General features: G+C 45.1%; 3 protein-coding genes across 3 annotated transcripts; all 3 read right to left on the bottom strand.

Moving 5' to 3' along the window:
* Window positions 1–349: 349 nt before the first annotated feature.
* LOC134025324 (proton-coupled zinc antiporter SLC30A1-like) lies at window positions 350–8210 on the bottom strand. The gene is made up of 2 exons (XM_062468293.1): window positions 7247–8210; window positions 350–2941 (listed from the first exon to the last, which is right to left on the bottom strand). The coding sequence occupies exons 1-2, from the start codon at window positions 7827–7829 to the stop codon at window positions 2031–2033; spliced, it is 1494 nt and encodes a 497-aa protein (XP_062324277.1). The 5' UTR covers window positions 7830–8210; the 3' UTR covers window positions 350–2030.
* An 850-nt stretch (window positions 8211–9060) lies between these two features.
* LOC134025325 (proton-coupled zinc antiporter SLC30A1-like) lies at window positions 9061–10540 on the bottom strand. The gene has a single exon (XM_062468294.1). The coding sequence runs from the start codon at window positions 10134–10136 to the stop codon at window positions 9546–9548; it is 591 nt and encodes a 196-aa protein (XP_062324278.1). The 5' UTR covers window positions 10137–10540; the 3' UTR covers window positions 9061–9545.
* A 653-nt stretch (window positions 10541–11193) lies between these two features.
* nek2 (NIMA-related kinase 2) lies at window positions 11194–15134 on the bottom strand. The gene is made up of 9 exons (XM_062467382.1): window positions 14750–15134; window positions 14330–14547; window positions 13895–14135; window positions 13730–13812; window positions 12987–13113; window positions 12538–12763; window positions 12390–12444; window positions 12149–12225; window positions 11194–11747 (listed from the first exon to the last, which is right to left on the bottom strand). The coding sequence occupies exons 1-9, from the start codon at window positions 14843–14845 to the stop codon at window positions 11533–11535; spliced, it is 1338 nt and encodes a 445-aa protein (XP_062323366.1). The 5' UTR covers window positions 14846–15134; the 3' UTR covers window positions 11194–11532.
* Window positions 15135–21319: the final 6185 nt, after the last annotated feature.

Genomic DNA, 21319 nt, shown 5'->3' with positions numbered 1-21319 from the left:
GTCAGGTTTAAAGAGTAACAATTTTCGCCCTCGTCAAATCCCTTCATATTTTCAAAAAATGCTTTCAGGTGAAATTTCGCTAACGGGAGATGTTCATGAATGTTAATTTTGGGACTTACTGAAAGCTCGAAGTGACTCAAACATGGCCCACTATCACACAAACCAAAAAGGTCCCTATACAAAACAAGAACCCTCAGATGTTTTCAACCACTGGCGGCAAGAGCTGGGATTTACCACCAACTAAACACAAACATACCTTTTGCAAATAATTTTTGAAATCAAGAACAGGCTGGATGTTAAACTGTGTGTGAGTATTAAACAGAGTTTATTTTGCTCAATTGACCATCTCTTAGCCTTATCAGAAATATTAAAATTACACAAAACCCTTATTCTACTGAACCAAACGGCAATGTTTTATTTTCACAATGACACAACAGGACATGTAATACCTAAAATCCATAACACGTTTCAATTTGCACATGAAGAGTTCAAAAGACAAAATGAAAGTAACCATACATTTCAAAAAGAGATAGATATATATATATATATATATATCTTGCATACACATTTACTTTCAGTGGAAATCTGATCGGAAATGCATTCATGAATCAACAGTCAAATGGTAACTGATGAAATAACAACAGTTAAATGAGAATGATGAGTTTGTCTACCATATAGAAGGCCACCAATATGACTTTTAAATCATCACACACAGCCAAAAGCAGAGACAAGCTTTGTCCCATTTCATTCCATTTGAAAATAGTTGAACTGTTGAAAAATACCAACGTGTGTGCACTTTGAGCTTGATGTGAAACTCTGGGGGGGGTAAATTACACACGTCAGTTTGGTCATGCAACAATGCAGTGGCACAATGTCTCCTGAAAAGTAAAAATCTTCAGCATGGATTTCAACAAGGTCCCTTCCCCAACACATTCATGAGGACTAGTATTTGAAGTCAACCGCCATCCAAATGGCCACCAGCATACATTTAAACAAGAGTATTGTTCAAATATTTGTGAACAGTGCTATTTTTTATAGCTCAACACCCTCAAAAGGCAGCAATGATATTTGATGTATATTTAAGTTGAAATTGCCTGAAAGGAACAACTACATCATCCTTCCTGATGTTTTTAACTGTTCTCAGTCATATGAAAGCAGTTTAAAAGCCACGATGAAAGAGGTATAGACAACATTTCTGCATGTTCTAACTGCCATTAAAACTCTGTCAAGGCAAAGGAAAAATTAAAATAAAAAGCGGAAGTTAATCATTGGAAAACATTACATTTCAGAAATGTCCACAGCATAGATGGTTTGTCAAATAGGGAGAAAATTGCAACAAAAATGCTATCATCAAAACTAAATATTATAAAAGCTTCTACAGAGAGAAATATATAATTACTAATAACTTAAATACATAAATTATTTGTAATACAATAATTTTGTATTTGGGGCAAGTGAAAGGCAATGAAAAAACGATTCAAATGCCAATTTGGGAAAACTAAACACAAAACGACAACCTACTACTGTATTTGTAAAGCCCGGTGTGCATTGACTTGCATGTGTTGTAATTGTTTCCTTGCTGTCCGTGTGAAGCAGTGTCTCCTGTCCCTTTGGTCCTGCAGTGAGAAGCTTTGGCCCAGATTCATCATGGGACGGAGAGCTGCATCACAGTGTGAATGAGGGACATGCATGCAGCGGACAGCACTCGAGTGACTTAGCACGCCTCAACACTGACGCTGCCTGGGCACTAGTGAGGAAAGAGCGCCAGCGTGGTTGAGGAGTGAGTGTGTGTGTGTGTGTGTGTGTGTGTCTGTGGTGGGTGGGGACTGGCTGCTCCTGCCGTTAAGGGGGCAGTAGAAGTGGGGGTGTGGGGCTCAGGAAAATAAGGCTTCTTCATCCGAGCATCCTGAAGTCATTCTCCAACCTATTCCCCTCAAGACAACAGAAGACAAGCCCGTCTGTGGCCGAGCGCCAACCCATTTGAAACATCTGCCTAGTGATTCTAGCCCTCTACAGTCTCTCCATTCGACTCACAGAGATGACTCCACCTCTCTAGTGATGATGACCTCCTGTTCCGTCCGGGGCCCCACCTTGACAGCTGAGGCCTGCTCCTGGCTCTCACTGATCACCTCCAGGGCTGAGGCAGGCGCCGTGTCACCCTCTGTGTTGGCATCCTTCTCCAGGCCCGCCACGGCAGCGGCGGAGCCCGGCTTCTCACCAGCGCCGCAGCACAGCTTGGGCGCGCACTGAGTCCGGCAGGACAGCTCACACAGGGAGGCGCGCGACTCTGAGTTGAAGGTGACAAACTCAGGCTGGATGGTGGTGGCGTGGATGCCCTCATCGTGGAAGAAGTCCTTGATGCGCTTGGCCACGTCCATGTAGGAGGTGGGGTCCTGGCACTTGATGTGGGCGGTGGCAATGATACGGCTGCCGGCCAGCTGCCAGATGTGCAGCTCGTGGATGGCCAGCACGCCCTCCAGGCTGAGCAGGCGCTCGTTGAGCCGATGCATGTTGATCTGCTTGGGCACGGTCTGGAGCAGGATCAGGGCCGACTCCTTCAGCAGGGGGTAGGTGGTGTACAGCAGGATGCACACCATGATGATGCAGAGAGTAGGGTCCAGGTAGAGCACCCAGCAGGGCCCGGCCTCCATGTGTGCCACAGCCGTCCCGTTGGCCCCATGTAGCAGGTCCACCAGGGTGTGGTTGACGTGCTGGTGGTCTGTAGTGTGGGTGTTGATGCAGGGGTTGTAGCAGGCCTCCCCGGTGCGGCACGGCTTCCAAACGAAGGTGAAGATGAGGGCGTTGACCACCACGATGACAGACCCCAGTGCGTCGCCCAGCACGTGTAGGAACACGCCACGCATATTGAGGGATCCAGTGTCATGGTCCAGCTCCTCGTATGCAGCCATGCCATTCATCTGACTCTCGCTGCAGTTGGTCTCTGCCAAACACAGGGACATGAAGAGCTTGCAGGTTAGAAGAGGTGAGACAATCAACAAAGATGACAAGGGTACCAACAAGAAAAACTCCACAGGTCAGTGTTTCCTCTAGGATTTTTTTTTTTTGCAGTGGGGGCAGGTCTGTCTGTCTGTCCGACCCCCCCCTCCCTGGTCGAAACCAAGTTCTAACCCTATATATTTCGGAGCAGGTTAATGTAATAGTCTAATAACTAATGTCATATTGCACATACTTTCGTCCCATTTCCCCTAAAGCAATAAGGTTAGGCTACTTAAAGAGACCTTCCACTCAAAGTATGTTCTAAATGGCATAAATGCTGCCGATTAATAATTGACGTAACAACGTATTGTAAATGGTCAGTAGACTATCGATTAAGGTCCTCGAAAGCATGCACACTGTCTGCTTCATTTGATCTTGATATTCTAAGCATTCTGTAGCAAATAATAACAAAAAAAACACTATTTATTAATTAAAACTACTTCAGCATAATAATGCACTTAAAATACAAACGTGAGCAGAGGCAGCAATCGCTATCGAATCAACAGACATGTGCAATTTAGCTAACCCGGGGAAGAATACAAACAACGAAAATCACCAGTTAACTTAATTTAAATTAGCAAGAACTATAGACTAATACAAAAACGGGCTTAAATGAACTGACAACATAAGTTACACGACTTACAGTTCTCAAGGACGCAGACACGCAATCTCAACTGCGGTGTGAAGCGCGTGTCTGTACTATTCTCCGACATGCACTCTAACAATCACTGCTGATAGATGGCCTACAATTTTGTACAGCCCTATTTCTGATACCGTGGCAGCACAAATTTAGCCGTGGCGGGCCTATTGGGGCTAAAACCCCAATAGGCTACCTAGGGCTGTCCCCGACTAAGATTTTTTTGGTCTACCAAGACTTGATTAAACACTTCTGAAAATCGACTACCGTATTTTTTGGAAAATAAGCTGCATTTTCTATAAACCGCACCCCACCAGAATGGGAACTTTGTGTTTGTAAATCTGAGTATAAACCGCACTGGAATATATGCCGAGTATAGGCAGTACAGCATGCCGTTGTGTAACACACTTCGAAAACGAAAGTGCGTAATGTTTGTTTTCTATTGCCCGGGAATTAACGCATATTTACCTTTAGACACGTGAGCTCTAAATATTTCCGATGGTCCCCAAAGCGCAAGTTATTTTCTGAAACGGTAGCTAGCTAGCTTTAGTTAGGTCTGGGCTAAGTTAGCTAGCATAATACTCGTAGCAATGCTACTACCTTGCTAGCAGACATCCCAACCTGATAAAACTAATTTCAGGGAGATGGCTTCACCGGCTACGCATATATGCGACGTTACGCTGTGAGACCCACATTCGAACAATCACATATGTGCGACGCTACTCCTTAATGGGTTAAATAGCATTCACGAATAAAGTGTTTCTAATGTTGTTTTGTTATAAAAACGTTTTATAAATCTATAGGCCTCAATGTCACAATGTTTTTCATCAAACCATTTTGTGTGATGTTTTAGCTCACTGTTTTAAGAGATAATCTGAAAGAAATACATACGTAAGAAGGGAGATTGACAACAAACAAATGTACAAACATTTTCATGATCTGACTCAATGTATGGAAGCAAATCAGTGACAATGTTTTGAATTTTAAAAGGCATTGAATACTTAATATTGAAATTTAAACAAGACCGAATTCTCATATTTCAATAAAATAAAATTCAGGTTGCTCAAATTCGACCAGAAAAATTGAGACCTTCAAAAATTCTGATTGTAACATCCGGGATACCAAGGATAGGTAGAGCAATAGAGAAGAGAAAACTCATGATGACTACCAGGGAAAACAACCATGCTTCGGTGAGTCCGATGTGATCAAATCTTGAATTAAGGCTCGATTGCTCTGCCTATTCTTGGTATCCCGGATGTTACAATCGGAATTCTTGAATGTTTAGGCTCGAATTTGATAGGCTCTAATTTTTATTGGCTTGACATTTTTAAACTCAATTTTTTGGGGCTCGAATTTGAGCAACCTGAAATTTATTTTATTTTTTGAAATATGAGAAATTTCAATATTAAGTATTCAATGCCTTTTACATTTACATTTAGTCATTTAGCAGACGCTCTTATCCAGAGCGACTTACAGTAAGTACAGGGACATTCCCCGAGGCAAGTAGGGTGAAGTGCCTTACCCAAGGACACAACTTCATCTGGCACGGCCGGGAATCGAACTGGCAACCTTCTGATTACAAGCCCGCTTCCCTAACCGCTCTGCCACCTGACTCCCCCCCATCTTTTGAAATTCAAAACATGTCACTGATTTGCTTCCATACAACGTAGCTGCTGGACATTCCAGATTCAGCCGTTATCAAATTTGCTATTAGGCTACTAATAATAAGCCTCGTGTCACCAGTCCTGTTGTTACCGAATGCCGATATTAAAAATGGCAGATTGGTTATTATTTATTATGTCTTACAATGTACAACAAATTAAAAATATTGTTTGTTTAAAATGCAAATCATCAGAGCGCGCTGATCACAAGCCTGAAAAAATGCAGCGTGCGAACTTAAGGCCGATATATGCTTCTCCGTTTTCCAAAAAACTGACACATGGTAATGCCCTCTCCAAACTTACAAAAAAACTTTACGCCACCTACTCTTCTGGCAGTGAATTGTTTTCAGCACCCACAGCCTACGGAGAACCATAAACGCAGTCTATCCGTCCGTATCCGTAAGCCCGCCCATCCGTAAACGGAGTCGGAGAAGCATATTGCGGCCTTTAGTCGAAGCCGAGTGGGGAACGGTGCAACATCAGAGAAAGATTTTGTTGTCTTGGCCATAGAAGATAATGTTGTTCGATTTGGATGTGATATGTTTAACCTAGATTATTCAAATTGCAAGTTGAAGAGCTTTCATGGGTGTTCGCGCGTCTATGTTGCTTCACTCCGTGTGGCTGCGCCTCGTCCATTGGCCTACTGTTTACAACGTTAGAAGGACTACTTGGTTGCCGTTGCCTTCTCTGCGTGAAAAATACAAGGTGTGGCGTGAGAGCGTGTGAACTGGTTGAAATGCGTGTCTCACGGCCAATGTGTGAGTTGGCAGCCCTATACAGAACTAGCTATTGACTATAGTAACAAGAGTCTAACAACTTCAAACATCCAAAGCCGACATAATTGTTGAAAGCGTGCAGTCTCTCAAATTGACTTTTGGGAAACTAGTCTGTTGTTCAAAATAAAATGCAGATGGTTAGACCTACAGTAGCACAGCATAAGCAGACATAGCCTAAACCTTTTGTTCCCAAAACATAAAAATCCTGGGCCTTATACACACTGTAAAATAATGATCCGATGGCCAATTTACGATTTTCAAGTGGTAGTCTACGTCATATTCGACGTCGAACTATGGAATATAAACCGTTGTTGGTAGTGTGCATTCAACATGTTTTGAGTCACCCGGTACTTTGATAAAATGCTTCCATATCAGATTTCTTTGCCATTTTTCCTAAAGGATTAATAACACCAATTGTAGACAAAGTATGGTCGAGTTTAGGCAAACAGCTAGCTACAATTGTGCTCATTTGCCATGTGCAAAAAACAAAACGCAGATTAACGAAAACGGTAACACCAGCAGCTCGACTAAAAAAATCTTAATGACCAAGAGCATATCGACCAAACTAACAATCGAACTAGTCGACTGAGTGGGGATAGCCCTAAGGCTACCCCAACTGGAGACTGGTAATGTCTTCTCACACAAGTTTAAAGTTAATTGGATCATCATTATTATAGAAAGCGCTAGAGATTCTGTTGAAATGTTAGTAAAAGTAATAGAGCCACATCCGGTCATTAGTGCCTTTTTTAAATTTATTTTTTTACATCAAAACTCATGCCAAAGCCACGACACATGCCATTTATACACCTTCCTGCACTTGTATGTCGCTGTGCCTACAATATAAATGAAACCCAAACCCCAATTTCGGTCTCTCGAAACAAGTTTGCATGTTGTCTGAATGCAAAAAATAAAACATTAATTTCCAGACAAACTGGTTTGTATTGTACGGTTTCATATTATCTAGTAGCAGTATGGTTTAAAGAAAAAACTAAAAAAAACAATGTACAGTGGAACCAGAAATGTTAATTATTGATGAGGCTGTGAATATTGTGATTGTTGGGGTGTGATGGCCCTTGTTTATTGCAACACTAGCTTGAAATAACATAGACTACTTTATAGAACATTTATAAAAGCGTCTGTTTAATGAATAAAATGTAAATGTAATATTTACGTACCATGTCTACGTATTTCGGTATTCACGCCATTGGGACTGTTATGATGTCCCACCAGGTTGTTGGTCTCCTCGCCCGAAGGTCTTTCAGACTTGCATATTTTACCCCTTTTGTTTTTCTTACTTCCGTGGGAATGACCTCCGTGAGAATGGCCATGTCCACCGCCCGCGTGTCCGTGGAACAAGCAGAGCCCAAGAAGATTCACCAGGAGACCTGCGGCCCCAACACCGATGACTACCTCGGGCTTCTCAATTTCATGTGGCTCTGTGAAACGCTCGATAGCCTCTAAGATTATTGTGAAACAAAGAGCCGTGAGGAAGACGGCGTTGACCAAAGCCCCCATCACTTCTGCCCGGATCCATCCGAATGTGTTCTTATTCGTCGCTTGCGTTTTCTCGGCAAAACGCACAGCAATCAAAGCCACGAGCAGAGCTATGACATCGGATAGCATATGAAACGAGTCCGAAAGCATGGCCAGAGATGCAGTGATCCGGCTTACGACCACTTCCACAATGAAAAATCCAAAAGTCAATGAAAGCATGCATAGCAGCCGAACACGGTTAGGCTCACAATACATTTTCCCCATCGTACTGATGTCTCTCTGAAACTCGTCTGCTGCTAGCTCTCAGCCCTACTGTAGTAAACAGCTAACAGGCTTTCTAGAAGAACACTGCGCGTCAATGAAGCGGTTAGCTAGTCTAGCTAGCTGGCTAAATCACAGTGATTCCAGCACGTATCGAGTCCACGTCGTTATTGATCAACGGTATATTCACAATTCTTCATCTAGCTGACAATATTTAGACTTTCCTTGTCACAGGTACCGCACGGACAGACTGCGATTCACCTATTATAAGAACACAGCAGCATTTTCCAAATACGTTGACAATACACTTCGATTTGCAGACGGCTGAAACTTTGCACCCGAGCCGGTAAAGTTTCCACACGGAACAAGGAATTGTCAGACACGCCCCGGTATTATAGGATTGGACGTTAGCAGACGAAGTCTAATTTGGTTGGTCATTTTTATAACAATCTCGCAACTAGGAGGAGCCCCACGGCCTAACAACGGCGTTGCTATGTAGGCATGTTGCGTAATGTAAACGTACGGAGAGCATCTCTCGACTTGACGACAGGCGAGCCATCCTCTTGAATTTTAGGAAGGTGTGCACAGACAAAAGAAATGTCCCCTTTATCCACGTCTATCTCATATTATCAAGAAAGACTCAGTTTAAAGAGTATAAGAAAGCAAGCCAACATGTTTTTGTACCGTGTAAAAATAGTAGCACTGTTTCTAAACGATTATTGTGGGTTGTCTTTTAGAAGAGGAGTCAAGAAAAGGACTGTACTGTACTTCACGACAGAAGAAAAGTATCTATTTCTCATGAGTGACTCGTCTGCTTATCTACAGGATGGTAAGAAGGAAATGGTACTTATGCAACAAATTCAACTAAAATGAATTAAAAGTTTAATATTTTAACTAAAGGGCAACAAAGGTACTAGCCATCTGAAGTTTTGATTCTAATTCAGTCAGAGCTGAATACATCAGTCCTGTAAGACACAGAAGGCCTGGACCAGGCAGAGCTAGCGGATTCCCAGGATCTGCCTGCTTTTATGCTGGTAGTTCCTCTCCACTTCGGTAACACCAGCAGCTCGACTAAAAAAATCTTAATGACCAAGAGCATATCGACCAAACTAACAATCGAACTAGTCGACTGAGTGGGGATAGCCCTAAGGCTACCCCAACTGGAGACTGGTAATGTCTTCTCACACAAGTTTAAAATAAATTGGATCATCATTATTATAGAAAGCGCTAGAGATTCTGTTGAAATGTTAGTAAAAGTAATTTAACAAGAGGAGCCACATCCGGTCATTAGTGCCTTTTTTATTTATTTATTTTTACATCAAAACTCATGCCAAAGTCACGACACATGCCATTTATACACCTTCCTGCACTTGTATGTCGCTGTGCCTACAATATAAATGAAACCCAAACCCCAATTTCGGTCTCTCGAAACAAGTTTGCGTGTTGTCTGAATGCAAAAAATAAAACATTAATTTCCAGACAAACTGGTTTGTATTGTACGGTTTCATATTACCTAGTAGCAGTATGGTTTAAAGAAAAAACTGAAAAAAACAATGTACAGTGGACCAGAAATGTTAATTATTGATGAGGCTGTGAATATTGTGATTGTTGGGGTGTGATGGCCCTTGTTTATTGCAACACTAGCTTGAAATAACATAGACTACTTTATAGAACATTTATAAAAGCGTCTGTTTAATGAATAAAATGTAAATGTAATATTTACGTACCATGTCTACGTATTTCGGTATTCACGCCATTGGGACTGTTATGATGTCCCACCAGGTTGTTGGTCTCCTCGCCCGAAGGTCTTTCAGACTTGCATATTTTACCCCTTTTGTTTTTCTTACTTCCGTGGGAATGACCTCCGTGAGAATGGCCATGTCCACCTCCCGCGTGTCCGTGGAACAAGCAGAGCCCAAGAAGATTCACCAGGAGACCTGCGGCCCCAACACCGATGACTACCTCGGGCTTCTCAATTTCATGTGGCTCTGTGAAACGCTCGCTAGCCTCTAAGATTATTGTGAAACAAAGAGCCGTGAGGAAGACGGCGTTGACCAAAGCCCCCATCACTTCTGCCCGGATCCATCCGAATGTGTTCTTATTCGTCGCTTGCGTTTTCTCGGCAAAACGCACAGCAATCAAAGCCACGAGCAGAGCTATGACATCGGATAGCATATGAAACGAGTCCGAAAGCATGGCCAGAGATGCAGTGATCCGGCTTACGACCACTTCCACAATGAAAAATCCAAAAGTCAATGAAAGCATGCATAGCAGCCGAACACGGTTAGGCTCACAATACATTTTCCCCATCGTACTGATGTCTCTCTGAAACTCGTCTGCTGCTAGCTCTCAGCCCTACTGTAGTAAACAGCTAACAGGCTTTCTAGAAGAACACTGCGCGTCAATGAAGCGGTTAGCTAGTCTAGCTAGCTGGCTAAATCACAGTGATTCCAGCACGTATCGAGTCCACGTCGTTATTGATCAACGGTATATTCACAATTCGTCATCTAGCTGACAATATTTAGACTTTCCTTGTCACAGGTACCGCACGGACAGACTGCGATTCACCTATTATAAGAACACAGCAGCATTTTCCAAATACGTTGACAATACACTTCGATTTGCAGACGGCTGAAACTTTGCACCCGAGCCGGTAAAGTTTCCACACGGAACAAGGAATTGTCAGACACGCCCCGGTATTATAGGATTGGACGTTAGCAGACGAAGTCTAATTTGGTTGGTCATTTTTATAACAATCTCGCAACTAGGAGGAGCCCCACGGCCTAACAACGGCGTTGCTATGTAGGCATGTTGCGTAATGTAAACGTACGGAGAGCATCTCTCGACTTGACGACAGGCGAGCCATCCTCTTGAATTTTAGGAAGGTGTGCACAGACAAAAGAAATGTCCCCTTTATCCACGTCTATCTCATATTATCAAGAAAGACTCAGTTTAAAGAGTATAAGAAAGCAAGCCAACATGTTTTTGTACCGTGTAAAAATCGTAGCACTGTTTCTAAACGATTATTGTGGGTTGTCTTTTAGAAGAGGAGTCAAGAAAAGGACTGTACTGTACTTCACGACAGAAGAAAAGTATCTATTTCTCATGAGTGACTCGTCTGCTTATCTACAGGATGGTAAGAAGGAAAGGGTACTTATGCAACAAATTCAACTAAAATGCAGCGAAACGCTGATAGCAGTAACAGATAACATCACATTAAAGACAATTGATGACCTCTTGTGGGAGGTACTCCAAACTGCATTGGCATTCAATTTATCGTTGGACTACAGCCAGTCAATCAACTCGATCTGAGTAAATCACAAAAACGATTTGATTGATTGGAAATTCAAGGACAGCAATTATAGCATCAGAGTAATCAGCTGCTTTTAATGTTCCCAAATCAACAAACATAGATGGTATTGATATCTGGTCTTTAAATGTTTAAAACTTTAGAAATGATCAAGAAGACATTCGCGTCACTACAATTTCACAGTCATTCTGTTACCTAAATATACAAAGCAACCTCAACATTTGAGATTCACCATAACCACAGTTAACATGACCCAGTGCAACATAAATAAATTAAAAGTTTAATATTTTAACTAAAGGGCAACAAAGGTACTAGCCATCTGAAGTTTTGATTCTAATTCAGTCAGAACTGAATACATCAGTCCTGTAAGACACAGAAGGCCTGGACCAGGCAGAGCTAGCGGATTCCCAGGATCTGCCTGCTTTTATGCTGGTAGTTCCTCTCCACTTCCCCCAGGGCCTGAGCACGTAAGTTGGCTGTCTGTAGCCTCTTGTGCAGCAGCAGCTCCTGGGTCTTCAGGGTCTGAGGACAGCCAGCCTGCTGGTTCTCCTTGCCGTCTCCAGCAAAGTGAACCTTCTTCTTTCCCGGGGACATATTCTCCTCTCCCTCATCTAAAGACCAGGTGTCAAAAACAGGCATAAACTGTACAGATTCATATTATATATTGCATCAATATCTCTTAAATAAGCTAGCTATAACCCCCTATAACCTATAACCCCCCCTCCCCCCACATAAAAAAAGGAATATTGTGTGAGATGTTCCAAGAGTGACTTTAACGTGCATCCTCCCTTTTATTGCATCTCTAAGAACATAACAGTGAAACATGCTTTTGTTGCCGTGCCCCCATATTTTTGTGCTTTAAGATAAACTTTTATTTACAACATTAAATACATAAACAATACACTTATACTGAAATAAAATCCCCTTCTCCACCATTTGCAGAATACAAAATGCGATTGTCAATTCTTGTCTATATTCAGTGGCTCAAAGGGATTTCCTCTGACTCCCATACCTATGTTATTAGTATAAAGTTGTGCCAGGCTCTTTTGTTGTTTCAGGATGTTGTAATTCTTCAGCAAACTCTCAGCTCTGGAGGGGAAAAAACTACAATTATATTGCAAAGGAATTAGGATGCCAAATCAAGGACAACAATACATCAGTATGGTGGAGGGATAAAATGCTAATATTCTGCAAATTTGTGGTCGCAGTGTGCTATATTTGTAGTGCTGAAATAGGAAGTAGTTTTAAGCTACCTGGCGAGTCTCTCATTGGACTGCCTTTCTCGAAGGCAGAGCTCCTGCTCTCTCTCTGTTAATATCAGACACACAATCCAGAAGATCAGTGCATGACCAAGCACATTAAGTGGAAGGTGTTCAAGCTACTACATGACTATGGGCTTACGTTCAAGTCTCTCCTCACGGTCCTTCAGAGCCTTCTCCCTGTCCTGCAGCACCTTCTCCTTCAGCCTCAACTCTGCAGCCAGTGTGGGGGCAGGCTCTGCTGCTTTAGGAACTTCTGGATCAGCTGACCTCCGCTGTCGCCCCTGTACCTTCCTCTGCTCCTCGGCAACCATGCCTGCCAGCAGGCTGCTCTGGAGTATGGACTCCACAGAGGGCCTCAAGAAGTCCTAGCAACAGGGCCCGGCTTTGTTCAGTCAACAAAACAACAGCCTACAAAGACCTAAACAAGCATTTAACCTGAAGAAACTGATATATCACCCATACTATGCCATTGCCTGCATCTTTTTAAAGTATAAAAATACTTTAAAAAATGCAGTCATATATATACACATACATACACACACACACACACACAATATAATGGATAATAAATAAGTAATTATTACAAACCTTTAAGTGGAGCATTCTGGACAGGAGTGCATTCAACTCTTCAGAGTATCTATAGGGAATCCTTCTAAACTTGCCCTCTCTTATTTTCTCTGCCAGTTCTTTTTGGTTATATGCTGTAAAAGGGGGCCTGCATGGGATACACAGAAATGTCACACTCCCACTAGTTTTGGCAGAAGAAGCAGTATAGAAAATATATATTTAGAGGACAGCAGAAAAGATAATCGGGTCTTCACTGCCTTCCTTCCATCCAGGACCTAATGTCTAATTCGGGCCCAAAATATAACCAAAGATCCCACCCATCCACATCAAGAACTGTTTTCACTGCTACCCTCTGGCAAGAGGTTCCGCAGCATTTGGGCCAGAACAGTCAGATTCTGCAACAGCTTCTTTCCACAAGCTATCAGACTTCTGAATTCTAAATAACCCCTAATCATTACATCTCAATGCGTTACAGTGAGCTTCATGTGGATTGGTCTTATATGCCACTTTTTGCAAGGGATTTTTGTATTTCTATGCTGTCTTTTTAATACGTGCAATACCTATATTTATTATGTGCAATATTTATATTTTATATGGTATCTATCTGCCTTTATTTTTATTCACTCCGCACAGGAGTACTGTTTGTTTTTATTTTTTGTTAGAGCACTACTTAGGAGCCAGTAGAACAACATTTAATTCTTATGTGCACTTTAGCTGTACTGTTGAATGACAATAAAAAACGATCTATCTATATTACAACTTACGATAGGGCACACAGTTCATACAGCAAGCATCCCAATGACCAGATATCTGATTTCTCATTGTAGGACATCCGATTCATTTGCTCCTGAAACAAAGCAACAGTGTTAGTCTAACCTAGTAAGTCGAGGGTTTCCCCTTCCCACATCCTGAGATGAAAAATGACTCACTGGAGACATGTAGTAAGGGGTCCCAACAAAAGTCTTTGCAAAACTGGTGTCGTGGTTAAGGATGCGAGCTAGGCCAAAGTCCCCAAGCTTGATGTTCTGCTTTACATCAAGGAAGATATTAGCAGGTTTCAGGTCTCTGTGTAATACAGTGGCACCTCCATCACTTCTCCTGTGGCACTCTTTCAGTGCCAATGCAAGCTGTGCCATGACACGCATGATGAACTCTTCCTCAAGGTAACGCCTGCCAAGTATAAAGAAGACAGTTATAAAACACAACCGCCCTGATAAGTAGCACAACATCATAATGGCATCCGTTTTCCAATGAATGTATTTATTATACAGTTCTGACATTGTGTCAGCCTTGCAAAGTTAGAAGGCCTCAAGGTTGTAAAATCTCACAGTACAAACACAAAATGTAAAAAACAAAGAACAAACCTTTCTTTGACACATCTTGTGATGAGGGTAGCGAGGTCGCCGCCCTCACAGTATTCCATGACAATGTACAGGGTTGTATTAGTTCGGTCTATGATGCGGTCATAGTATCTGACGATGTTTGGGTGCTTGAGCTCCCGTAGGAGGTTCACCTCGGACACCAGCATCTGCTTCTCACCCTCGGCCATGGTACCATAGTCCAACTCCTTCCAAACTAAAATCTATGCAAATTGGTGTCCGTCTATTATTAGACATGCTTGAATTCTATTAGAGTTGATTTCATAAGCTATTGCTAGCCTAGTACTTTCATTGTTGAAACAGTACTGTAACAGTAAAACATGTATAATGGATGTCACGTGCATTGTTCAGCCAGTCAAAAAGCTAGAGGCTTGCTAACGTTAAACTAGTAAATGAAACACTTACTTTACCGTCAGACTTCCTCCGTATTTTCTGACATTTGCCGTACGAGCCGGAGCCTATGGTATACAAAACTTCATAATCCTCAACACGGGACGGCATTTTCCAGCAAAGCGGTTATGGCCAAGCATTAGCTTCGTGTCCGCTCCAGTAGTTAAACAACGGTTCAAACAAACCAGCTTTACAAGATAGTGTCAGGAAGTAAAATCGTTATTCTGTCAAAATCTGTATATGTAGCGGATTATTTTACATAATCTAGAATCTAGATAACATCTAGCTATTACATATAATAGATCCAGCTGTTTATTTTGCTCGTTGCTGCGTAAACAACGCGTTAACGTTGACAAAAACAAGTAGGAAGAGTAGAGCTTGTTTCAAATTGGTGCCTAAATACTTGTATGCGATTGGTCTTCCAATGTCACTCGGGCATTCTGATTGGCTTTCATGAAGAGGCAAGCTTGGGTTGCTACCAAGGTTGCTACGCATATGAAACCCGCGAGTGTAACGCGGGTGTGAAAAAGGCTTTTTTTTCTCACCACAGGGTGGCGGTAAAGACACACGAACATCAAGGGAAGAAAACGTACCCCTTTTTTGAGAACAAGTCTCATATTTTAATAGAGTGCCTTGCACTGCCGATTCGCAGCACGAAAAGCTGCACGCATGTGTTTGTATTTACATTTACAGTGTTTACCACAGTGTTTACAGTGTTTACCACACTGTAAGATCAATAAATAATTTTTTCTAGGTTGTGATGCTCTTCATGAGCAGCATCAGAGGTAGTTGCAAAATGGTTTTTGGAGCTTAATGTAATATAAACATTACGTCAGACTCAAATTATTATATATGCCGAAAATTACAACAACATTTTTACCCAAAAGATTTGGGGCTTTAGAAAAAACATTTAGGGCTCAAGCCCCAGAAGCCACCCCCCGCTCCGCCCATGCCCTTCCCCAAACACTGTCAACCAAGGGTCAAGACTAAACCAGTTCACCTTGGTGGTGTGCAGACTGGTTGTATATTAGTTCCTATTTGATTTCGTACAAAACATAAGAAAATGCAACTATATATCTGTGAAATTATGTATTCTCGGTGTCATGAGTTGTGGTTAATTTGGTAGCATTTCGTAGTGTGACAGATTTCACTATTTGCATACTGTACAAAGTTAGAGGTGTGCTATTTGATAGAATCTCCTGTTCCCCCGTCGTGCTTCAAGTGGGGAGACCTGAGTTCAACTTTCCCCTGCCCCCCTCCCCATCTCGTGCTTCTGAGTGGGAGACCTTCCCAGCCCAGGCAGAAGTCTGCCTAGCTCACAAACTTGAACAAGGGCATCCACTCACGCCCATTCAAGTCAAGGCGAATTGTCCCACACTGTGACATTATTGGCTATCATTTACGTGACTTGCAAATGAGTGATAGACACTGATCGTGCGAATGACACCATTCAGATTTTGATGGTTTTTGTCTGGGCCCCCAGCAAGATGCCGGCCTGGGCGGCTGCCCATGCCGCCCGTAGCTAAGTCCGCCCCTGCTCACAGCTCTCCTTTGCGAACATGCGCTGACACGTTTCCCAGATAGCAGCAGGGTGAGAGAGAAGCTTTCCGTCTTGTCTGCGCAAAAGGTCATTTGTACAAGGTTCATGGCAGTGACATCACTCTCCATGCATAAGAACAACAGTGGGATGCTGAAGGGAGAACTGACATCCACATCAACAGACACTGACAGGGGCCTCGCAGGGCACTTAGAAGTCATCCTGCCCCCCCAGGAGTTGTGAGGGAGGGGACACGGAGATTTCCACAGCCGCCAAGACTCTAATGACAGGTTCACAGTTCCGTCTCGAGGAACAAGACCCAAAAGTGAGGTGTGTTGTTAGTCAGTTGTGTGAATGTGTGGGGGATTAGTGCATAAGAACCTTATGAACCTAATGCCCCTAGCCCAGCATCACACCAACATGGACGCCCTAGGTTGCGGCTCTGACATTCATCTGTCTGGCCGCAGGAACCACGGCTAACCATGACCCCCCCCCCTCCCCCGACACAGCTGGGAGTTTGAGTGTTAGCTGACTCAGCAGCCAGGACCAGGAGCCCAGCTAGAGAGAACCTGCAGAGCCATGTCTGAGAACCCCAGGGCTCTGCTGACAGACCCTGCTGCCTGCTGGGGGAATACTTTCCTGTGCTCCAGTCTCTCACGTCAGAAGAGCCACATGCTTTTACCTGGGCCTTACACACAGTATCAGATGAAGTAATGCCACCTTTTGTGGGTGCCTGTGTTCAGATGTCGTGCATCACAAAGATTCCTTCTGCTAAGTCTGTGGCCATAACTAGCCATAAAAATGGCATTGGGTCTTGGTCTGACACACCGTGATAGCTTATCTCTGGTTCTCTGAGGTGTTTAGTATGGAGATGAAGCTCTACGCATCTTTAATACAATTTTACAGTTCACTTCCCGGTGTCTGGGTCTTTCCTTCCTATTGGTTGCCTGCAGCATGTGGTTATTTTGGTGACCCAGCCCCCCCCCCCCCCCCCCACCCCCCCACACTCATCACTTTCATCTCTTTCCTGTTTGCCCTAAACACGTTTATCACGCCAGTCTGGATTCACAGCAGTTTCAGCAAGGTTTTTCACCCAGCAGTTTAAGTGTACCTGATGGTAAAACTCAAAAAGGCTACAGTCTGAATAATAAAACATGATGCCAGTCAGTTGGCCCACAAGGGCAAAGACAGTAAAAGATACTCTTGTGCAAGAAGCGTGCCAGCATTTCCTTCCTCAGACATAAGAGACCGGATTTCACAGCTGAAAACAGATATGTCATGTAAGCCATTGGCTCTGGGTTGCCAGTGAAAGATGTCAAAGTTAAACAACAGGTACAAACCAAAGCAAACGCAGGTTTCAGTTAACTGGAGACTGCACTACACATCAGTGCCGATGCCAGTGTGAAACAGAACCATCGCTGGAACGCACAAATGCAGTCTGCTAACTTAGTCTATTCATGTTTATGTAAAACAGGGATTTGATTATACTGTAGCGACCCGCACAGACAGATGTGTGTGGCATGTTGGGCTGTTGTGTTTTGTGGCCATTGTTCAGTGTTCGCGGGGTCTGACATGCCGATCAACCTGCCATCTGCCAATCACAGGAATGCACGGAATGTTCGGTTGCAGGGCATCCTGGTGGTTGGTGGAGGGGCATGGGGGGGTTGGGCTGAAGGGATGGGGCATTGTTAGGACCAGGTTTGACCTTTTTAGCGCTCTCTCTTACGCCTGGGTTTTCAAGAGCTGGTCGTGATTGTTCTGTGTGTGCTAGTACCCTTCTGTTAGTTGATTTGGCGTAGGCTATGGCCAAACAGTAGCCTGTGTTACCGTGAATAAACGATTCAGATCCTGTAACGTCATCGCATGCCTGTTGCTTTCGGACCTAGGCTGGTCATTACATTGGTGTCAGAAGTAAAAACGTAGGGAAAGTTAGTCAGCTAGCTAGCTGACTTCTGTGGCTAGCTACCGTGGCCGAACAGGAGTCGATCATGCTTCGAGGGACTCCGAAGGTGAAAGTGGAGGACGATTACGGCCAGGGAGGTGCGTGTGCATGGACGTCGGAGGATATGGCTGAGGGGATCGCCGGGGCGTCGGAACGCAGAGGCCGCTTGAGGGAGGACGTTAGGGCGATGGCGGCTGAAGCGGGCATGGGTGCTTCTTCAACTGTGCTTCGTGCGGATTCTGGTGGGCGGACCGAAGTGGTGACGTCGACGTTTCGGCGGGAAGAGGAATCTGGGGCTCGGATGGTAAACAAACATGGCGGCGCCCAGTCCCCGCTTTCTTCCGTGTCTGTTAAGACCCCAAAGTGTCCCCCAGAGCTCCGGGAAACGGCTCGGGGTCCGCATAAACCGGGTGGTGCGGACCCCTGGCTTCCTTTCCACAGTGGTGCACAGGGCAGGGGCACGCCACTCCAACGCCGACGCCATGTCCCGCCGGCCCTGTACTGCAGACGGTTGCCGCCACTGTGAGCGGAAAGAGGAACGGGAGAGGGAGCTGTGTGCAGCGGAGGGGGTCTGTGACAAAGAGTGTTGGGTGAGCGGGCCTGTCAGCTGTGAGCTGCAGACTGTCGACGTGGCTGCATGGGGGGAACAGCAGGTACGGGATGCAGACCTACAGCCAGTGCTACAGTGGGTAGAGGCACAGGTGAGGCAACCATGGGAAGAGGTAACAGCGCTCTCACTTGCAACCAAAGGGTTGTGGTCAAAGTTTGAGAGACTGCGGCTGGCGGATGGCGTGCTCCAGCGGGCATGGAAGGAGTCAGCTACAGGGGAGGAGAGGTGGCAGGTGGTGGTCCCAAAAGCATTGCGGGAGGCTGTGCTCCAGAGTACTCATGGGGAGGTGGGGACTGGACACTTTGGAGTCACAAAAACACTCCGCCGCCTCCGTCAGGGCTTTTACTGGGGGCAGCACAAGAGGGATGTTGAGGACTTTTGCCGCCGCTGTGACAACTGCACAGCGAGAAAGGGCCCCACAGGCCGCCCTCACGCTCAGCTCCAACAGTTCCCAGTGGGGGCTCCCATGGAGAGGGTGGGAGTGGATGTAGTTGGGCCGTTCCCCACCACAGACAGTGGAAACCGCTGGGTGCTCACGGCCATGGACTATTTCACAAAATGGCCTGAGGCCTATGCTCTGCCTGACCAGGAGGCAGAGACCATCGTCGATGCCCTGACAGCAGGGATGTTCAGCAGGTTTGGAGCTGCAGAGGCGATCCACAGCGACCAAGGCAGAAACTTTGAGTCCCGTGTGTTCGCCACCATGTGTGAGAGGCTGGGTATGCACAAGACCCGCACTACCCCTCTCCATCCTCAAAGTGATGGCCTCGTGGAACGCTTCAACAAAACGTTGGGACAGCAACTGGCCATCGTCTCTGCCAAACACCAGCGTGACTGGGACAAGCACCTGCCTATGGTCCTCATGGCATGCCGCTCTGCTGTCCAAGACTCCACCGCCTGCACGCCTGCCCTCCTCATGCTGGGGAGAGAGATCCGCACCCCTGCGGAGATGGCGTTTGGTCGGCCCCTGGATAGCCCTCCTGTTCCCCCGGGGCTGGAGTATGCCCGGAGACTCCAGGACCGGCTGGAGACAGCCCACACCTTCGCCAGGGGGCAACTGGTGAATGCAGGCGTGAGGCAGAAGAGGAACTACGACGTGCACACCCGGGGTAGGCACTTTGTGGCTGGGGAGCTGGTCTGGGTTTACAGTCCCCTAAGGAAAAAGGGCAGATGCCCCAAGTTGGACAGTCACTGGGTGGGACCCTGCAGCGTCCTGGAGAGGGTAGGGGAGGTGGTTTACCGGGTGCAGCTTCCTCCCAGGGGGAGAAAGGTGACACTGCACCGGGACAGGTTAGCCCCATACAGAGGGGCCTCTTCCCCCCAAACCCCAGGGACCACCACAATTCCCCTCTCTGGCCATGACATTCCCCAGGCACCCCCCCCCTGTCTCCCTCCCTGTGTCCCCGTGTGGTTCCCCGGAGCCATGGACTGTATTCCCCGTTCCTGCTTCCTTGTCCCCCATATCACTGCCCTCGTCCCCTGGTTCTCAGATGGTCAGCCCTCTGCCACGGGTGGAGCCTCCTGTTCCACATCTGGACACTCTGCAAACTTCACCGTCACGCAGGCGAAGGAGACCTCCGGGTCGCTTCAAAGACTTTGTTTGTTCCCTCGGGGACGAGGGACTTTGTGGTGGGGGGGCTGTGTAGCGACCCGCACAGACAGATGTGTGTGGCATGTTGGGCTGTTGTGTTTTGTGGCCATTGTTCAGTGTTCGCGGGGTCTGACATGCCGATCAACCTGCCATCTGCCAATCACAGGAATGCACGGTATGTTCGGTTGCAGGGCATCCTGGTGGTTGGTGGAGGGGCATGGGGGGGTTGGGCTGAAAGGATGGGGCATTGTTAGGACCAGGTTTGACCTTTTTAGCGCTCTCTCTTACGCCTGGGTTTTCAAGAGCTGGTCGTGATTGTTCTGTGTGTGCTAGTACCCTTCTGTTAGTTGATTTGGCGTAGGCTATGGCCAAACAGTAGCCTGTGTTACCGTGAATAAACGATTCAGATCCTGTAACGTCATCGCATGCCTGTTGCTTTCGGACCTAGGCTGGTCATTACAATACTGTATCAAGTGTGGTGAAAGCAATACAAACAGAATGCCAATAAACTAGTTGAATAATATATTAATTTAGCAGACACTTTTATCCAAAGCACCACACAGGGAGGATCCGGGGCCTGTACTATGAATCAAGATTTGGCGTTAGCGAGGTAACTTCAGGTTCAACCCAGGGTTTTCTGTATCTATGGCGTGAAATTAGTGCCAGGAGAGCGAGCTCTGTAAAAACGATTTGTAACTTGCAAAAAAGATTTGTGTCTCTGTAGAAAATGATTTGTGTACTTGCAAAAAAAAGTTTTGTGTCTCCGTAGAAGAAGGCAAGATTTGTGTACTTGCAAAAAAGATTTGTAACTTGCAAAAAAGATTTGTGTACTTGTAAAAAAAAGTTTTGTGTCTCCGTAGAAGAAAAAGATTCGTGTACTTGTAAAAAAAAGTTTTGTGTCTCCG

This window comes from Osmerus eperlanus, chromosome 8, assembly GCF_963692335.1.
Source record: "Osmerus eperlanus chromosome 8, fOsmEpe2.1, whole genome shotgun sequence".
NCBI lineage: Eukaryota > Metazoa > Chordata > Actinopteri > Osmeriformes > Osmeridae > Osmerus > Osmerus eperlanus.
Note: the sequence above shows the minus strand (reverse complement) of the source record. Positions and strands in the feature narration are given on the sequence as shown.